The 21514-nt window shown below is 34.1% G+C and overlaps 1 protein-coding gene across 1 annotated transcript in view; it reads left to right on the top strand.

Annotated features, from left to right (window-relative positions):
- The window catches only part of LOC123231726 (CREB binding protein), a 180254-nt gene that overhangs the window by 95137 nt on the left and 63603 nt on the right, over window positions 1-21514 (top strand). The window contains exons 4-6 of the mRNA XM_044658032.1: window positions 846-1095; window positions 6900-7013; window positions 20127-20369. Of these exons, the coding sequence (XP_044513967.1) occupies window positions 846-1095; window positions 6900-7013; window positions 20127-20369 (607 nt within the window). The remainder of the gene's footprint in view (window positions 1-845; window positions 1096-6899; window positions 7014-20126; window positions 20370-21514) is intronic.

Here is a 21514-nt window from a genome sequence, read left to right as displayed (position 1 = left end):
AGAAACTTTATCATTCTGTTTGCTCTATTCTTCTGTCTAGGAGATCAGTTTCCTTGGATATTCAGCACTTTTGAAGGCTAATGAGTATTGGAAGTAATATACTTACAATTAGGGTGCACAGACACAAAAGTGAGTGGTAATAACTTGAGGCCTACTAAATAGCTAGTCTTCTGAGGTATTCTAAAAGGCTTGTTTTTTAATTCTTAGTATTTTTAATGTATGTCAACTTCCTAACTAAGAAGATTGGACTAGGTGATGACTGATGATTCTTTCATCTGACAGTTTGAAAATGTGGGATGGACTTTTAGGAAGTGTGAAGTATCTTGTAGTTCAGTACAGTTAAATTCAACCATTTAAACTATTAGAAGTCTCTTTGGCAATTTAAATTCCTTCCATTTTTATCACTTCTTTCTTAGAAACCTAATGTTAATAGTACTTTGATAAAGGTTGCAAAGATTCATAAATTATCTTATCCAACCATTTAACAGTCAGAAAACAGGATATGGTTTGTTACAGAGAATTGTTAAAACTATCTCAATTTGTTTTATTTTAGCAGTTATGTTTTATCATATGACTAAGTAAAAAAGTTTTTCTTTTTGCATCACTGTATATTTTATAGGAAAATAGACATCATCCATACAGTTACTGCAGCAAGAGTAGCAGCCTTAACAGCCCCTCTTTTTTATATCATTTGGCATACTGAAAATGATGGATAGGTGGTCAGGTTTTCTAAAGCACACTGTGGAGACAGATTAGGAAATTGTTTGATTGATAATAATCCTTCATATTATCCCTTTTTTAATCATGGATTTCAATAATAACTAGTTAATTTTTCTTTACTTTAGTCTCAGATGCAAACACAGGTACAGCCTGTAGGAATTGTACAAACACAAGCAATGGCAACTGGACCTACTGCAGATCCTGAAAAACGCAAACTGATACAGCAGCAGCTGGTACTCCTGCTTCATGCTCATAAATGTCAGAGACGAGAACAAGCAAATGGAGAAGTTCGGGCCTGTTCTCTCCCACACTGTCGAACCATGAAAAATGTTTTAAATCACATGACACATTGTCAGGCTGGGAAAGCTTGTCAAGGTAAGTGTATTTTTCTAAAATCTCTCTTGCAAGCAGTTTGCCATGATTTTTTTTCCACATTAATTGTTTGATATTTGAAGTAGCCCATTTGAAGAACACGAACTGTTCTTACATTTCTATACTCTTAAAGAGTTATCATGTGAAGTTCCATGGGGACATTGTATTTTTTTTTAAACCCTTAACTTCTTTGTATTGGCTCCTGGGTGGAAGAGTGGTAAGTGTGGGTAATGGGGGGTCAAGTGACCTGCCCAGGGTCACACAGCTGGGAAGTGTCTTGAGTCCGGATTTGACTCTGAATCTACTGAGCTACCCAGCTGCCCCCTGGACATTGTATTTTGCACTTATAAGCATGCTCTTTCCCCTATTTCCTCTATTCCCCCCATATTGTCAGTTATAAGAAACAACTAACAAAACCCAGTTTTATTTTGCCAGTCACTCATTTATAATTGTTCGTATTAAAAATACCTGCCTTCTCGAATATCCTTTTAATGGCATCCTATTTTTAAAGAGCATAGTAATTAAGGTTAGGGCAGATTTGTCATCTCTTTTTATCAAAATTATTTGCTTATTTGTAACATTGTATTTATCAGAGGGTAGAGGTCACAAAATTTTTTTTGAATGATAGGCCTTTACACAAATCATGAGCATTTGATTTTCATATATCTTGAATATACAAACCTTACTACCTTCATGTCTCTCTTCTTCCAGGTGTGCCTCCCTCCTTGCTTTAGACAGCAACCAAACTTCCTTGTGCATTAAGTATTAGATAATAGTAGCATGGATCTATCTGTCTTTTTCACAGTCTTTTCTTTCTGTAATGGGACTACACTTTTCCTATTTTCATAACTAACATGTAGCATTTATTATTTGTCATGCACTGTGCTAAGTACTTTAGAAATATTGTTTCATTTGATCCTCACTGCTGCTATTATTATTGCCATTTTACAGATGAAGAAACCAAGGCAAACAGATTAAATGTTTTGTCGAGAGTCACACAGCTAGGACTGAATTTAAAATCAGTTATTCCTACCTCTGGCCCCAGTGCTTTATCCACTATGCCAGCTAGCTTCATTTTACTTTTTAAAGTTCAGTCAGTTTCACTTCAAGTAGATTTTTCTCACATGTACACAAATATTCTCTTTACTTTTTTCCTTTCTGTCCTATATTTTGTCCAATCGATTTGAGAAAAATCTCTCTCTGCTCATTTTTAATCCTTCTTTCCCCTTTGCTCGCTTTCCATTTCTATCATTTATGTTTGTGATGTAATCATGTTTGTCAAACACATGGATAATGATAGAAATTTACTCATGTTGAGGGAAGAAGTCTAATTGAATTTATAACTGAACATCATCAAGAATTGGCAATATCAACTTTGAACACCTTTGAAACCTTTTGACATTTTTACAAATACTTTATTCTCTTCATTTTACATTTCTTTAAATACTGTCACTCAAGATCAATTTCTTCAAAAAAATTTTAGTGTGTTTCAGTTTATAGTATTGTAATGGTTTTATTTGATACTATTCTTCACTGGAAATGCTCAGTATCTTAGTTATATGTAAATTTAAAATCAACTTTTTTTTTTTTTTCCAAACCTTCAGTACTATTTGTAATGTTTTCATGGCTAATTAAGTTCTGAATTTCATAAAACTGGTTTAGAACCTCTTTGAATATATCCTGTTAGTTGAGGTTTACCTGTTTTTTTTTAATTAGCAGTTAATTGCTATTGTAACTCCATGGAAACTGTGACAGTGAAAATGTGGTGTATCATAGAAAATCATTTGTGATATAAGACCTCTTGTTTTCTTTTTTTTAATTTACAGAAAGGTTATTCTTGATGTTCTGGATCCTTTTCACTATATGCTGTGTTAGTGCCTTTAGGATCTTCTGTGGGTGCTCAGTTATCTCAGTGCAGATGATTCCCATGTCTGTTTATAACATTCTTCTCTCTCCAGAGCTCCATTTGTGCATCAGCAACTTTCTGTTGGACAACCTGGTTATACCATAGACATCTCAAATTCTTTGTTTCTAAAATAGAACTCTTACCTTCTGCCCTAGACCCATCCAGTATCCAGTCTTCCTTGTTTCTGCCCAGGACACCACCATCTTTCCAGTTGTTCAACTTTAATCTCACAAACTCTGGTTTCTCTTCTGTCTAATCCATTCAACACAATTGCCAAATTCATATTACCAAAAACATAAGTCTAACTCCCCATCTCATTAAGTTTCAATAGTTCCACATTGCTTCTAGGATAACATAACAGATACCTGTTTCTGCCATTTAAATCCCTTTGCCATCTGACTCCAACCTCTCTTTACAAATTGAATGCATATGATTCCTCTTCATGCACTTTATGCCCTAGTACCTTATACCTAAACTGCTGTCCTTATAGCTCTACCGTATATGATCTCTTCAAAACACTACTCTTGAGGACCTTTTCTAATCCATTAAATTGTTACCTCTTTCTCTCGTATCACCACATGCCCAAGAAAAAACTACTTTGTATGTATTCAGAATGCCTTTTTTTATATACCCTTCATTTTTTAAAAAATTTCATTTTTAAAAACCGTTTTTAACCCTAAATTTCTGTCCTAGTAACAACTATAAAACAGAAGGACAAAGACTCAGAAATTATGTTAAGTTACTTACTCAGGGTCACATAGCTAGGAACATCCTCCTCAATCTAGGCTTCAGCCACCTGGCCACCCCCATTTACTTTTATTTTTATGCTTAGTATTTTTCCTATGTTAGAATGTAAGAACTTGAAAAAAGTTCTTGTTCCTAGCATAAACTTGTTGAATTGATTATATTATATATAATATACATATATATTTATGTAAAGGGATTGGTTTTATTATTTTTTTTATTAAAATTTTTTTGAACTAACAAGTATCTGTTTTCTCTCCCACCTGCATCTCCCAATGTACAAAAGAGAAAATCAAAACCCTTGTAACAAATTTGCATAGACAAAGGCAAATAATTCCCATGGTCATGTCTAAAATTGTATCTTATTTTGCTTCTTGAGTTTATTATCAGTCCTCTAGAAAACTAATTGGTCATTGTATTGATTTTTCAAAGCCTTTTCAAAGTTTTCATCTTTATAATGCCATTATTGTTTAAATTATTTCCTTGGTTCTGCTTACTTTGCATTATCTTATGGGTGTCTCGTAAGATTTCTCTGAAATTGCCCCTTATATAATTCATATGGTACAATAATATTTCATTACATTTATATACTATAATTTGTTCAGATATCCCACACTTGATGTGCTTCCCCTAAGTGTCCAGTTCTTTGCCATCACAAAAAGAACTGCTATAAATATTTTTGTACATAGGATTCCTTTTCCTTTTTCTTGGATTTCTAGGTATAGGCCTAGTAGTGTTATCAATGGATCAATAGTTTGGTAATTTTTTTCAACATAGTTCCAAATTGATTTTCATAATGGTTAAATGAATATATTTATTGTCAAAGATTTTTTTATAGAATTTAGAAAGTAGGGACATGGTTTGATAGTTGCCGATGTCTTCTTGACTACTTAGCCTGGGCAGGTTGGGGAGGAAAAAAGGGCAGGAGGTTCGAGTGACATTGTCTATAGCGTTTTATAATTTTTCTCTTTTTGAAATAACTTATGAAATTGATTTCTGAGGCATTGTCACTTCCAGAATAGATTTCTTTTGCATATATTTGGTTAGGTTTAGCCTTTTTTCCTGATTTCATGTTTTTCAATCTTAGTACTATTTCCTTGCTTAGTATATTGAAGCCTGATCTAGGAGAGTCTAAATGTAACTATGTATTATTCTCACTAGAAGAATCAGAATATTTTGCTATTGAAATTCACCAAATAAGCTGTTTGACTTCACATTTGTTTATTGTTCTCCTGCTTTTATCTATGAATGCTCTTGGGATGATCTGGCTTAACTGAAAATTGTGTTGAATTCTCTGCATTCCCTCTCCATACTCCAAACTGTCCTCCTCAAAGTGATTTTTCTAAAACATCCACCCCTACTTAAACTGATGTCTCCCTTTTGCCTCTACAACCAAAATTTTCTGGCAATCAAACCTTCAAAATTTAGTTCCTTCTATTTTTTCAATCTTCTTACATAATATTCTCCTCGCATTTTATGGTGCTACCATACTTGCCTGTTTCTGCTTCTCTCATATAATATGCCTTCTCTTGCCTTTATGGCTTCACACTCTCTTTCCCATGCCTGGAATGCCTTCCCTACTCACCTCTGCTTCATAGAGTCTCTGGCTTCCTTCAAGACTCAGCCAAAACATGGTATTTTGCAAGAGACCTTTCCCTATCTCCCTCATGTTTCTAATTCTTTGCCCTTTAAGGATAATACCTTCTATCTACTCTTTTTGTATCTTTTGTGAACCTATTTATGTTCATGTTGTCTTCCCACACTTGAAGTTAAGCATCTTTAGGATATGGATTATTTTCCATTTTTCTTTACATCTTCAGTGCTTTGAATAAAGTAAGCCCTTCAAAAATACATGTTGATTAATTCTTTTTCCCTTTTAGCTGCTTTTTACTTTTGGGAAAGTGATATTGTTTGTTATATTCCATCACTATCCTTCATAAAATTTTGCTTAAATAGAATTACCCTTAGCTACCATGTCTTTCCTTGTATATTTATTGATATAAGGAGTTTCTGACATCTTTCAGCCTATTTTGAATTGATTACATTTCTCTAAGAAGTTTTGCAGCAACATCTTTATTTTGGCCCATTCCCTATTTTATCTAGAGTTTACAACTTTAGGTCAAGCTGGAACTCCTCTTATTTCCTATAGGGTCTTTTCATTTGGGTTTGATATTGACATTTACACCAACAAGTCTAACTTGTTTGTACACAGCTTATTCTGTTTTGATTCCCCATATCAGTAATCTTTTGTTTCTTGCCTGTTAACATTTCTAAACTATTTTTCACATCCTCTAGCACCATCCAACTCTATATTTAAGGAAAATATGATTTGAAGATGGAATTTTTCTGACTAGTATACAAATTTTCTTTCATTTTTTGGTCTGGAGACATATTTTATAATATTTTTTCTTCCTCTGGATCCAAATTTGCATTGATATTAGTGAATATTAATCCATAAGTCCAAAGGTCTTTTCACATTATTCATAGGATTTTCTACCTTTTCATCTGCTATAATAGATGTTGGGTTAAAAGCTTCAAATGTCTTCATAGTGATTTGTTTTTTTGTGAGCCATGTTTATTTACTATATGCTATGTTCCTTATATTTCCTTGAAATGATCTTGAATGCATAATGAAATCAGTACCATTATTTGCCTCTCTGAAGAGAAGCTATTACTGAATTCCTATTTTGTGACAACTTTCTTGTCTTCTGGTGTAATTTATATAAGTCTAAATCTAGGACTTTTGATGGTTTGGAGGTATGACTTTAACTAAGGGCTTGGTGATTAGTCTCTGTTTCTACTATCCAAGAACCAACTTAGGTGTATCCAGGTTGGCTCATCACCACAACTGACTACCAGTTGATACTTTTTTGGCCATCGAAATCCATAAAGCAGGAAAAAAAGTACAAAATGAGCCTTGTATTGTATTGGATTCCCTTCTACTTCAGCCTTGATAATGGCAGAGTTTGGCAGTAGAAGGGGGTAGAGGGTTCCAAGAATCAATAAATACTCATTATCTTTTGATAGTTCATATATGAAATCTTTGTCCAGTGCTGTAAGAACAGAATATTTATATTTTTGTTGAAACCTAATTTAAGTATAACAAAGTTTTAAATTTGAGTTACAAAGTAACATTTCATTGTTTTTCTGGTCATAGTTGCCCACTGTGCATCTTCACGACAAATCATCTCCCATTGGAAGAATTGCACGCGGCATGACTGTCCTGTATGCCTGCCTTTGAAAAATGCCAGTGACAAGCGAAATCAACAACGTAAGTGATCACTGTGGAAGATGAATATAAAACTAAGAAGTTAAGCTGCTTTTTATGGGGGAGGGGAAAAAAGAATAAAGGAAGAGTAGAGTGATACTGTTTTCCACAGTGTGATGAAAATATAAGATCAGGAACTGGTATTATTAATATAGAGCAGATTTAGCTCTATGCTGTGTAAACACAGCAAGTGTTTCAAAAATAGCATTTTGGAATTTTTTTTTATGTTACTATAGTTGGGTTTGGGCTTATGAAAAAGAAGGAATTCAGAGTTCATCAAGAAAGGTATCTTACTCAAAGTTCTCTACTATACTTCTTTAGAGGAGGCAAATCATCTTCTAAGGTTTTGAGTAACCCATTAGAATAAAATAACATCCAGCACAGATGTATGATAATTTGAAATGGGAAAAGTGTTCTTTTTTTTTTTCACATTACTTATGTTGAGTTCATATATGATGTTCCATACACTTTTGTTAGAAATATATTTATATACCTATCTTAGAAATCAAGTACACATAGTTGGTTCTGTAGCAGTTTCTTTAATGTGTTTAGATTATTTCATTCCTTTGCCCTTAAATTTGTCATTGCATGATTAACTCTGATTTGTATAGCATTTGTCCAAATTGTCCTCAGTGATTTGGACTTTAAAAAGCAGGCCAAAATAAGTGCTTCCTTTGTGCTTTGGTCTAGTATTCACTTTATAGACCTGTCTTTATGTAGTTAGTTGAGCACCTTAGTGTATAGACTGACTGTGTATTTCTTGATAGGGGGCATTAAGTATATAGTTTCCCACTACTTACAATTTTCTCTGCCCTTTCAAAAGAGCACCTGTGTTCTTTTCTCATTTTCATTTGGGTTCCTCCATTTTGAGTAATGAGATGTACATGAACTTTATCTGTTTCTCCCATTTAATTTGTATATTGCTTATCTTAGTAGATATCTTACCATCTGCACAATTGCCAACCAGGGGTTGCAGCTTAGTGGATCAGTAGATTAAGGGCTAGACTTGGGATGGGAGGTCCTGGGTTCAGATTTGGCCTCAGACATTTCTAGTTGTGTGTTCCTGGACAAGTAACTTAAATTCTGTTACCTAGACCTTATTAAGTTTTGCTGCCTTGGAAGCAGTACACAGTATTCATTCTAAGATGGAAGATAAAGGTTTAAAAACAACTAAAATAAAAATAGCCATCCAGCTTTTATTTTTCAAAACCAATGTTTCATGTGGAAATATCTTCTGTTATTTTCCCTTATTATCTTCCTGAAGTCCTCACTTTTGCCTTCAGTATATTTACTGCTTATATTTCTTTCTTCATGTGGCAGATGAAGAGTTTTCAGGGACTTTACAATAAAAGTATTATTATTTGTGCTACAGATAGCAATGTTTCCTTATACTAAGTTTTGTCATCACTCCTTATATAACACTAACTGGCTATTAGTGAGAGGATATAAATTTTCCTCACTTAGAGCAAAGATAAATTGGAATGGTGAAAAGAAAATGCTTTACAAAAGGACTTTTCACTCAAGGGAAAATTAAGGAACACCTTCCTTTAATTCATTTATGTTCATTATAAATTTCAGTATATACATATTTCAGAAACATTTGTACGATGTAAATGAATTATATCTTTTATCTGATTTTTTTTCCCCCTACTAGAACACATATTGGTTGCTTCTCCAAAAATTCTACCTCCCCTTTCTCCCTTCATTTTAATGACTTACCACAGGAGAGAGGGAGAGGGAGAGGTTAGTGTTAAGGATTTTTTCACACTCTATCACATCCACAATTTGTGAATGAAGATAACATACAATGTTTAACAATCTCTTTTAAGTAAGGTCTATCAATTCAGGAAATAAATTTTTTTTTTTTAACCATTACCTTTTATCTTAGAATCAATACTGTGTATTGGTGCCAAGGCAGAAAATTAAGTAATAGGAAATTGGGGTTAAGTGACTTGCCCAGGATTACATAGCTAAGAAGTGTCTAAGGCCAGATTCAAACCAGGACCTCCCATCTCTAGGCTCAATAAGCATTTTTTAAGCAATAACTTGGCAAACAGCATTTTTATCCTATGTAGATATTTTGTTCTCAATTTTAGATTTGGGGGTGTGTGGTTTTCTCGGCAGTTTTTCTCTTTCTGAATATATACTGCCACAGCCATTGAAAAATTTTATGATTTTTTTTTTTGGACAGTCTTATGTGGTTTTTATGAAAAAAAAATTTTTTTTCATGTGGTTTAAGAAAACAACCAACATACTAGTAACTGTGACTGTTTTGAAAATTGATTCAATATAGTTGCTCTCAAGTGGTGAACCACAACTTTTCTTTCAGTTGTAATTTAGGGTGTTAAAAGAGTGATTTTATAATTTGAAGTCACTGCAGAAGATATGAATTATCATTGTAGGGTTCATGTTCTTTGATTCATTAGAGAAATGAAAGAATTTTGCTTTAAGTTTTTCATTTTAATACAAATCTTGGCTTTGAGTAGAATGTGTTTGACTTCAATATATATTGTATTTATATTATGTTTTGTAGTTAAGTTTAATATTTGAACTAAAAAGAGAAGAAAGGAATTCCTGGTATGAACCCTTTTTGTTATCTCTGACTTGTTTGATTTTTTTTTTTTTGCATATCTACAAAATGCTACAAAATAACATATGAAAAAAAGATGAACTTTTCCTTCTTTTTCAACACCTTAAAAGAAGTCAGCTAGACTTCATTATTATTAGGAGTTACAATTTATTGAATATCTGATGCAGACAAGCTCTTGACACAGAATATAACATAACATAACATGATACGATCTTTTCATTCAAGGAACTAAAAATCACTCGGCACTGGAATACACACATGCATACACACATAATACAAAGTAGCAAATGCTAAATAAGTAGATAATCACTGTGATTATGTGGTATTGAAGATGAGGCAAAAGTTTTAAGTAGAATGCAAAACTTAAAACTTTATTAAACATGAAAGCTAAGTGGAGCATTGGAAAGAGCTCTGGGCAGTCTTAATTAGATACTTTTTAATTTCTTTATTAATTTGAATTTTCTCCAGTAAATTTTATCAGATACAAATATTCTTTTCTTTTAATTTGTTTACATACTCTATTGTGAGGTATACCATCTTATAGTCAGTGGACTTAAGTCTGTATACATTTTTGCAGTCTTAAATTTGATAGAACTAGAGACCTTAATTAAATGGAAATAGAGCATATAATTTTTTTGTATTGTGATAAAACATTTTATTTTAATATTGCTCTGATTTTTTTTTAAGCCAATGAATTAGCCTTTACAAAGCAGAGGCACCTTGGTCTTCTGTGTTCTAGAAGGGGACCATAGCCATTTATTGAATTTATTTACATTTACCTCCACTGAGTCCCTGTAATTCTAAATTAAGGTTTGCACAGTATATGAATGCCTGTTTGAGGTATTTAAAACACTTCATTACCTCATTCATTCTTTTGCAGCTTTATTGCTCATTCTTTGTGTCCAAACTTTCATTAAGCCAAATTAGATGTCTTACTATTCTTTTGGCAAACACGCCTTTTCTCATTACCTTGCCTTTGTACTTAACCTTCTCCATGTTTGCATTGAATTTTCTTCTCACCTTAATTTCTTGGAATTCTTTGAATTTGATGAGTACCACATCAAAGCTTAATACATTTTCTTCCCACTTGCTTTTCTCCCTCCACCTCCCTCTAGCTGAACTGCCATCCTTGCCCTTAGGTTACCTGGTTCGTGGTTTGTATACATTTATATATGACTACATGTATCATTTGTAAACTGCTTGAGGGTTAGGACTATTTTACTTTTGGCCTTGTATACCTAATACCTGGCACATAGTAGGTACTTAAATAGCATATGTTGATTAAATGATAATTTATGTATAATTTTAGCATAGTTATCTGATTTCTTAGATTACAGCTGGTTAGGTAAAGGGATACTTGAAAAGACATCACGGATAATAACAGTAAATAAGGAGCCCGAATACTTATTATAATAACATTATAGCATATTTTTGATAGCCATGTTGACCTTAGTCATGATTAAATCATTAATTTACAGAAGCAATGAGGAATATATCACATTTTAGTAACTTTGTAAAGGCTAAATCAGTCCTAAATGAGTCTGGAAAATACAATTATGTAATGGGACAATTAGCCTAATGATATTTTTAAAGTGATTGCTCTTTTCCATTCTAGGGGTAGTATGAAGACCGCTGGGTACATATAGAGTCCAATCATGGTAGCTCAGAGCCCTAGTTAAGGATATTACTCAAACGTTCACAGAAATTTGTCTTTTTTCTAATTTAGATTTATGTTTATCTTTAGTTAACCAATGGCTTATTTTTTTAATGCTGTAGTCAGAAATCTGGATAGGAAGTATGATTTTTAAGTAAGAAGTAAAAAGGAATAGTTGAACGATCAGGGCTTTTTTTCCTTTTGGTGGGGTAGGGAACCAACACTTCAGGGGTTTTATGGGGGTTTTATTTTTAATTTTTAAAAATATTTTTCTACATTTACATGATTCATTTTTCTTTCCCTCCCCACTCCCAGAGTCAATAAACAATTCCACTGGGTTGTACAAATGTTATCACTTGATACCTATTTTCACATTATTCATTTTTACCATAGAACCAAAACCCCAAATTACATATCCATATAAACAAGTGATAAGTGATAACATCATAAGTTTTTCTTTTGCATTTCTACTCCCATAATTCTCTCAATGTGGATAGCATTCTTTCTCATAAGTCCTTCTTGAATGCCCTGGAGTATTGCTACTCTAGTAAAGTCCATTGCATTGGATAGTTCCACAATGTTTCACTTTCAGTATACAATGTTCTCTTGGTTCTGCTCCTTTCACTCTGCACCAGTTCTTGGAGGTCTTTCCAGTTCATATAGAAATCCTCCAGTTCATCACTCCTTACAACACACCAGTATTCCATCCCCATCAGATACCACAATTTATTTAGCCATTCCCCAATTGAAGGACACCTCCTCGGAATTTCCCAACTTTTTGCCACCACAAAGAGTGTGGCTATGAATATTTCTATACAAACATTTTTCATTATCTCTTTGTGGTACAAACCCAGTAACACTTTCATTTTTAATGCATTGGGTATTAAGGTAGCTTTCTTTTGTCAGAACTTTGGAGAACCAGGAAGAAGAGCTCAACTTTTGTTTCACATTTTTCTTTTAGTCTTTGTTTTGCCTATTTCCCCTGTCACTCTTTCCAGCTATCTTATAGGTATTCGGTTCTTGAAGTCCCAAGTGTCTTATTCCATACATAGCACCCTTATTTTCATGCACACTTGGTATAATAGGTTTTTATATGCAGAATTTGAATTTTACATTGATACATTTTTAAGTATCATAGAATTTTCTTTGATTTAGTTGGTTTCCTTATAACATCTATATTCTTTAAAAGGTGACACATTGGAAACATAATATTTTAATATTAGAGTAGCTACATTGTTAAAATCCCCGGGTATGTTAAATTTTAGAAAGATAATTTAAAGGGAATTGGATTTGACTTACTTATCTCTCATAAAATAATTTGGGACTTGCATTTAATTTGTAATAATGAGGTACATGGCATGTATAATTGTGTCAAGTCAGTTTTAATGGGTGTAAAACCTGAATTTTCTTCTTCGAAATAGTAATTATGAAGATTTTTTAAAAGTTTCTTTTTAATTAAGGGTGTTTTTTGTTTTGGTTTGGTTTGGTTTTTTTATGTATTTCTGTTCTGGTTGTGGATTTTACTTTTGATTAGACTGCTTAGTGAGAAGGTTGATTTATTAGTTCTTACCATAGACTATACATACATTTTAAGGGATAGTTTTTAATTATGCTTTACTGTAGTGATGGCAAACCTCTTAGAGATGGAGTGCTGAGCCCCAATTCCCCTTCCTCTCCCCTCCCAAAGAGCCACCTCTCACTCACCTCTCCTCTTCTTACCTCAGACAGGGAAGGTGTAAGAATTTAAATTTAAGTTTTTATGCTAATATGAAAGTTCTAAAGTAATATTGTGGTTGCTAGTTTAAAAATATTAGTTTAACTCAAATTGACTTTTACTAGCTTTATTTACAAAGAGGTGGAAAGAGTGAAACTGGAAACATGTAGATAAAGAAGACAGATTCTAATAAACCTACCAGCCCTTCTCCTAAGAAGCCAGGCTCAGCCCCAGCAGGGCTTCCTCAAGACTCTGTCTTCATGTGGATTTCCCAGTAATCCTCAGCCAGAAGGCCCAGTGGTGTCTTCAGCCAGGGTTTCATCAGTGCAGCCTCGTCCAAAGCCAAGGCAGGAATCTCCAGAACCAATCTCTCCAAAAGCCAGGAAAGGAAGTCTAGCTACTCGCCCAGCAATCTGACACAGGATCAAGGGGAAAAGTCTCCTTCTTCAGTCCAGCGCCAAGCTGGCCTTTTTAAAGCAGTTTTCTTGATGTCACTTCCTGTTGCTCCCCCACTTTTCTGGAACCAATTGCAGTCTTTCAATTTGCCTAGCATTGCCAAGGCATGGGGGTTGGGGTGGGGGAAGCAGTGTCCTTTGGAAGTGTGAGCTTACTCTAGTAAGTGACTTGCAACTCTCTTACTTTTTGTCAAGTAGGGGTACTTTAAGTTCTTGATTTGATTAGCTAAAAATAGACATAGAGGAGATTTAATCCTATCTTCACAGAGAGAAAAAGCATTCCCATTGGGCAGGTGAAATGAGGAATGTCTTCTGGTACTTGGAGAAGATGGAGGGGAATAGCTCCACCCCAGTCCCTCTGGCTTTAGTCTAGTAAGGAACTCTGGTGGGCAACTCCAAGCATGCCTACAGAGAGGGCTTTGCGTGCCCTTTTTGGCATAGGTGCCTAGGTTTGTCATCACTGCTTTAGGGTATCCTGTTATTGATCTTATAACAAGTTGTTTACCACCAATTAACTTAAGGGTGATTTTAAGAGATTTTAATAATAAACATTAGGAGGTAAAGGTGTCAAAACTATTGAATTCCTTCTAGGTTCTCTGTAGAAAGCCGGTAAAAAGAAGTGTGACACTGATCAACTCTTCCATTTTTTATTGTATAGGAGAAAAGTTAATGGAGGAGCATTATATTTAAAGAATTGGGGAAATGTGGTTGAGAAAGAAGTAGTTTGATTACTTTTAATCTACTTTACACTTTGGTATATGTTATTATTTAAATGTCACCTTCCCACATTAGAATGTGAATTTCTTGGAAGTCAGGGGCCATTTAACCTATTGGATTAATGAAACATAATTTATTTGAAGAAATTTTAAGTTATGTTTCTGTTACTTTTTACCCTAATCACCATTTAAACTTTTTTTATGGTTTTTTTTAACCATGCATAGGTATTCTTTTTAGATACAAATAAAGAATAAAGTTGATGAGATCAACAGAAATAGAAAGATGAAATTTTCTAATACCAACAGGGCTACCTTAAATATTTCTGGTTTTAAAATTTTGTATAGTATGAACAGATTTATAGTTTTTGATAACAGTTCATAATTTTATAATTTTATTTTCCATTGGATATGCAGAGAGTACAAGCAAGTAGTATTCTTGCATCTTGTTTTTCTTCCTAACATTTATTACCTATCTTGTCCTCGTTAAAAAATTTAAATCTGGACTTGATTGCCTCATGATAAGCGCCTCTGAAATCTGAATGTTAGAGATGGGTTATAGACAACAATATATGCTATAAGATAAGACTACTGGCAGTAATAGTGCCACAATTCGGCACCTACTCTAATCCTTAATGTTGACTGATCTTGAGAGGTGGTTTTTTTTTAATAACTTTTCCTTGGGTTCTCTTTTCTACCTATCCTATTTATTGTTCCTTCTCAGTAATTTTTCCTTATTTATCATTTATATTTTACCCTCTTACTGCCATGGCTGACTAAGGGCTGCCTTTATTTAAAAAACAAAACAAAACAAAAAACAGTGGCTCCCTGTTGCTTTTAAGTTCAACTATAAACTTCTCTGCTTGGTTTTAAAGCTGATCAAAACTTGGCCCCAGCCTTATTGTAAATTATTCATCTTCATGTACTATACCAGTCCACACCATCTTCTATCCTTACCCCTTTTTTACTGACTACCATTTTTGGAATATACTTCCTTCTCACCTCTACCTCATGGGATTCTTTTTACTTCCTTCTAAGATGAATTTCAAGTGCTATTTTCTACACAATATTTTTTCAGTATTTCCCAACTAATAGCGCTTTTCTTCCACAATTTTTATTTAATATTCTTCACATATTCTTTATCCTTAGATACAGATATAAAGAGATCTTGAGTGGAGTTTTTAAAATTTTATTGTGTTTGTATTTGTACTTCCTCTCACAAGGCCTGGCCCACACTACTGTAGGTGCTTAACACATGCTAATTGATTGCATTCTTAGATATTTTGTTGATTGTAACTGACCTGGAATAGTTAGAGAATTTGTAGCCTTCTCATATATTAGGTTGCTTACCAGGTTTATGAAAAGTAGTTTTCATCATCTTGATATTGTCCCAGTGAACAATAAAATATTCAGAACACTGGTAGCCATAGGAAATAACTACTTGGGCTGGCCAAATGATTTTAAAATATCTTTTCTAATTTGAAGTTTTCTCTATGGACACTTTGGTCACCTCACTGGCACTGAATCCCTATGGTGGGTCTGCCTGCCTAAAGTCTCTACCCACTCTAAGCTGTTTTCCATTTAGCTACAAAAGTGGTTTTCCTAAAACAGATCTAATCATACCACTCCTTTACTCAGTGAAGTGGCTTCCTGTTGTTTCTATGACTAAATAAAAAAATGTCTTTTTGAAATTCAAAGCCCTTTATAAATTTATTTCCCACAATTTTTGCAGCCTTCTTAAATCTTTCCTTCTCAATACATACACTTCGATCCAATGACACTGGTTACCTGTTAAATTTGGTTTCTCATCTCTGGGTATTTTCTTTGACTGTACTTCATACTTGAAATGGCCTCCCTCCTTTCCTCCAACTACTGACCTTGTTGACTTTTTAAAATTTGAATTAAAATCTCACTTTATACAGGAAGACTTCCCTAATCACTATTAATTCTAGTGGTTTGCCTCTTGTAATTCTTACTTAACTTGTATTTAGCTTGCTTTGGATGTTGTCTCACATTAAAATGTAAACTCTTTGACAATAGTGAGGTCTCTGTTTTTGTATCCTTAAGTGTTTAGTACTGTACCTGGCATAAAATAGGTGCTTTAAAAATGTTAATTGAGGGCAGCTGGGTAGCTCAGTGGACAGAGATCCAGGCCTAGAGACAAGAGATCCTGGGTTCAAATGTGACCTCAGATATTTCTAAGCTGTGTGACCCTGGGCAAGTCACTTGACCCCCATTGCCTACCCTTACCACTCTTCTGCCTTGGAGCCAATACACAGTACTGACTCCAAGACAAAAGGTAAAGGTTTAAAAAAAAAAAGTTAAATGATTGATTTATTGATTGAATGATTTCCACACTTGACTGGAGCTACTCTTAAACAATTTTTTTTTAACCCTCCTCTTGGTCTCTTGGAGCTTTCAGCACTGGACCATTTCTTACTTAAGGAAATTCTCTCATACATTCTCAGCTGAAAACCTTGCCTCCTATTTTACTGCATAAGTTGGAACCATTTATTTAGAGCTCCCTTTTCTCTCCTTATCTCACATCACTATGATGCCTTCTACCACTTTTTCCCTCACTCCTGTCTCTTAAAAAGGTAATCCAACCCCCAACCCCCCCCCCCCCCAACTTTCTTTCACTCATTTTAATTAGTTTTCTGCAGTCTGGCTTCTGAACTCATGATTCAACCTAATCTGTTCTTTCCAAAAGTTACTGATGATCTCCTAATTGGAAAATCCAATGACCTTTTTTTAATCCTTCTGCAGTCTTTGAAACTGTTGGTCACCCTATTGTCCTTAATATTCTTTTCTCTTTAAAAAAGACATGGCTGTCTCCCGAGTCTCTATCCTTCTCTTCTTTTATAATATTTTGCTTTGCTATCTCATTAACTCCCATGAAGTCAAATATCTGCAAATTATTCTGATTTATTTGTCCAATTCTTTAAATTCTCTTCTGACTTCTAGGCTCATATCTCTAGCTGCCTATTAGACATCTTGAACCTCATGTCTCCCCGGCACCCCCTCTCCCCCCCGCCCCCAATCTTCCTTTCTTCTGACATAATCAAACTTTCTGCCTAATTTTTTTCCTTTGTAACAAGGAGATAGTTTGGGAGTGAAATGTCTGGAGAGTACCATCATTTCTAGTCCCCCAGGCTTGCAATTTAGGTGTCATCCTCAGCTCTTTACTCCCTCCACTTCTCCTATGCAATTTCTTATCAAATCTTGTAGTTTCTACCTTCATAACATTTCTTATACATACTCTTATCTCCTTTGACAGAGGGCCACCACCCTGGTGCAGGCGCTCATCACTTCATGCCTGAATTATTGTAATATATGATGGGTCCCCCTGATTCAAGTTTTTCCTGAAATCAAACATCCTACAATGAGCTGTCAAAATAAATTTCCTAAAACATAAGTCTGACCGTTTCACCCCATGCAAATTCAGTATTCTCTTAGCCAGCACTGTGATATTGGTTATGTTCAGAATTCATCCATTTCTCCTGCTCTTCCTCCTCCCCTCTGCCTTTTTCATTTTTCCCTTTCTTTTCCCAACTTCTATCTTCCTTCCTTTCTCTTTCCCCCTTCTTTCTCTTCTTCCCTCTACCTTTACTCTCTGTCCTAGTAACAATTCTTAAGACAAGGTAAGGGTCCAGGTAAATGGGGTTAGGGTTAAATGACTTGACTGTGTGTGTGTGTGTGTGTGTGTGTGTGTGTGTGTGTAAATAAACAAACAAAAACACTTTATAAAACATAAACCAAAGCTGAATAAAACAAATTCCCACATTAGCCGTATTAAAAATTTGTGTGTTATTCTCCATCTTAGGCTGTTTCCTTTATAAGATGGGCAGTATTCTTCATCAGTAATCCTCTGGAGTCATAATTTATTATCAAGTTGATCAGAGTTCTTAAGCTTTTCAGAATTATTGGTTTTTCCATTATTGATGTTGTAATATAAATTTTAATTCTGCTGACTTCATTTCTTTATTTGATGGCTGCCCCCTTAGTTTCTAGTTCTTTAGTACAACAAAAAAGGACACTATAATTATTTTTGTATGCATAGGTATGCATTTTTTTTTCAATCTTTGTTTATATTGTAGAAGTTAGATAGAACATTTTATAGAAATTTGAGTTTTCTTGTTTGGTTGCCCATTGTTGCCATGCAAGGCTGAAATATCCCTATGTGTTTAGAATACACATCGTGTATACATTTTATTGTATATATTATATATTATGTGTTATCAGTACATGCATGTAGTATATATGTGTACATAAAACACATATGCAGCTATATATATATATATATATATATCCACCCCCATCCCTGCCGACTTATCTTTCTTCTTTTAAAAGAAAAAAAGAAAGAAAACATTTTATTGCTTCCTTTTGTTTTTATGTCACAGACATTTCATTCGCAAACTATTTCCTTGTTAAAAAGGAAAAAAATTAGGCAGAAAGTTTGATGATGTCAGACTATATCTTTCAATGTGTACAATAGTCTTTAATAGTCCCTCTACCTCTCTCTTCTGTGAGGAATATTTTATTATCTGCTGTCTGGGCCCTTCATTACTTACATTTCGGCTTTGATTTAATTTTTTTGTTAGTAGTTGTGTTTATTTTTCTCTTGGCTCTGCTTAAATTGCATCAGTGCTTACAAGGCTTCCAAATTTTTCTGAATTCCTTAAATTTGTCATTTCTTAGTGCACAGCGAGGTATTGCTTTACATTTATATGTTATAAGCACCCCTTTCCCCCAAGATGTTTAATGGGTACCAACTTTGTTTCCAATTCTTTTCTACCATGTAGAATGCGGCTATGAATATTTTAACATGTTATAACTTTTTCCCTTTCATTATTCAATATTTCATTATTGACCTCTCAAGGATATATGTTTAGTAGTTGTATTTCTGGGTCAAAGGTTATGATTTTTTTTATTTCCTTCTCTCCTTCCCTAACAGTTCTTCAAGATTCCTGTCTTTTCATAGCCCTATTGACTATTAACATTTTTTCCCCCTTTTTGCCAGTTTTGTCTCAGTAGATTTTATTTGTACTTTTATTATTAGTGATTTGGAACAAATTTTAATGTAACTTATAGTTTTCATTCCTTTTTTTTAAACTATTATATCTTTGACAAACTTAATTAAGGAGGGTGTCTTTTGTTAATTTCCAATTTATTTTAAACATCAGCTTTCCATCAATTATATTTTGTAAAAATATTTCTCCATTATACTCTTCTCATTGATTTTATTCATATGTAAGATCTATGTTTTTATGTAATCATGTTCAGAATTTCTCATTTTATATTCTAGCCCATTTTCCAGTTTTACTAGCAGTTCTCATTAATGAACATTTAACAATTTTTAGCCTTCCTTTGATCGTATACATTATTCTATTTTTCAATTCTGGATTACTATTTTCAATTACTTTTGCTTCTTGTTTAGCTTCTCTATACCACTGGTTTTTTTTCTTTTTTTAAAATCGGTATCAACTGATTTTCATGATTGATGTAATATAACAGTAAAAGTGGACCTGTTAAGAGTTATAGTGCCTGGCCCCACCCCCGCCCCACTTGGGGCAGGGAGAAAGTACTTCCAATTGGCTGCCAGTGATATGAAAAAATGCCCACATGCATAGTGAAGAGGGGGAAAGGAGCAGCTCTAACTGAGTCCCTCGGCCTTTCTAGTAATGAACTCCTGCGGGGGGGGGGGGGGGGGAGGGGTCACATGACCACAGAGAACTCTGCATGCCATCTTTGGCACCTGTGCCATACCTTTGCCATCACTATTATATAATATAGTTTTATATCTGGCCATCTCTTTCCATGGTTTTTTTTTTTCACCTTGATAATTGTGTTTTCTCATTATGTAACTTATTTATGCGATATTGATAAAATATATTTATAATTTAAAAAGATAATGAGATAATGATATTCATGCCTTTTAAAAATTATTTTGGTCTTTTTACTCTCTTTTATCCTTCTTTTCAAAAATACAGCCATCCTTGGATCTCCAGCAAGTGGAATTCAGAATACCATCGGTTCTGTTGGTTCAGGCCAACAGAATACAACTACTTTAAATAATCCCAATCCAATTGATCCCAGCTCCATGCAACGGGCTTATGCTGCTCTTGGACTACCCTATGGCAACCAGCCACAAACACAGTTGCAGCCTCAAGTTTCTGGACAGCAACCAGCACAACCTCAAACTCACCAGCAGATGAGGACTCTCAATGCATTGGGTAGGTAAAAAAAAACTAGGAAAATGCCTTTTCCAGTAACAGCAAATGAAATTACAACCTTTACTCAAATCTCGTCAGTTTTCAAGTCTCCCCCCCTCCCCTCCTCTCAAAATTCTCTTTGAATAATTATGTGTTAAAAAAATCAGAATGTAAATTGACTAAGATATGGTCTGATAGAATTTAAGTATTCTTTACACTAATGACAGTATGCCTCTATCACACACACACACACACACACACACACACACACACACACACACACTCTGAAGTTTTCATTCACTTTCCACTTCAGTTTGGATATCGCTAATGAGCTTCATTGAAGTCTGTTATTGAATCTAATATTATATGATTGCAATAACTGTATGTAGAGATGGAGGTAAGATACATATGCTAAGTAAGCACTCCGCTATTGAAATTGTTTCTGGTCTGCTATTTCTTATGATTTTGTCAAGAAAAATGATTAGTTTACATATATGAATCTAGAAACCAGCAGAAGATCTGTCTTCTTATCCTAACTCTAATTAGCTGGATAATAGTCTAAAGTACTTCATTCTTTGTGTGTGTCAACATGGCATAGTGGAAATAATAGTCAAGTTAGTAAGTTTTGGATTTGAATTTAGCATATGTCTTGTTAACTATATCACCGTGGATAAATTAGTTTTCATCTTTAAGCCACAATTTCTTTTTCTATTAAATTTGGAGTAATAGTAACTATCACAGAGCTATTATGAGCCTGAAGTGATAGGATATATAAATTGCTTTGAAAACTTTAAAGCAATATGTATATGTCTGTTGTTTTTGTTAATCTTTTCTGTTACAGATTCGTAACATCAGGAATTTAGGCTAAATAGTTTTCTGTGGCCATTTCTATATTTGAAATTCTTTAATTCTGTATTTTACATGAAAATGTTAAGAAACGGAGACGGCTATGTAGCACAGTGGATAAATAGAATACTGGGCCTAAAGTTACAAAGGCTCATCTTCCTGAGTTCAAAAGTGGCCTTAATAGCTATGTGACCCTGGGTAAGGCACTTAACCTAACTCTTTGCCCCAGTTTTCTTCATTTGTTAAATGAGCTTGAGCTAGAAATGGGAAACTATTCCAGTATCTCTTCTAAGACCCCAAATTGGGTCACAGAGTCAGAC

The sequence above is a fragment of the Gracilinanus agilis genome, chromosome 1 (assembly GCF_016433145.1).
Source record: "Gracilinanus agilis isolate LMUSP501 chromosome 1, AgileGrace, whole genome shotgun sequence".
Lineage (NCBI taxonomy): Eukaryota > Metazoa > Chordata > Mammalia > Didelphimorphia > Didelphidae > Gracilinanus > Gracilinanus agilis.
Note: the sequence above shows the minus strand (reverse complement) of the source record. Positions and strands in the feature narration are given on the sequence as shown.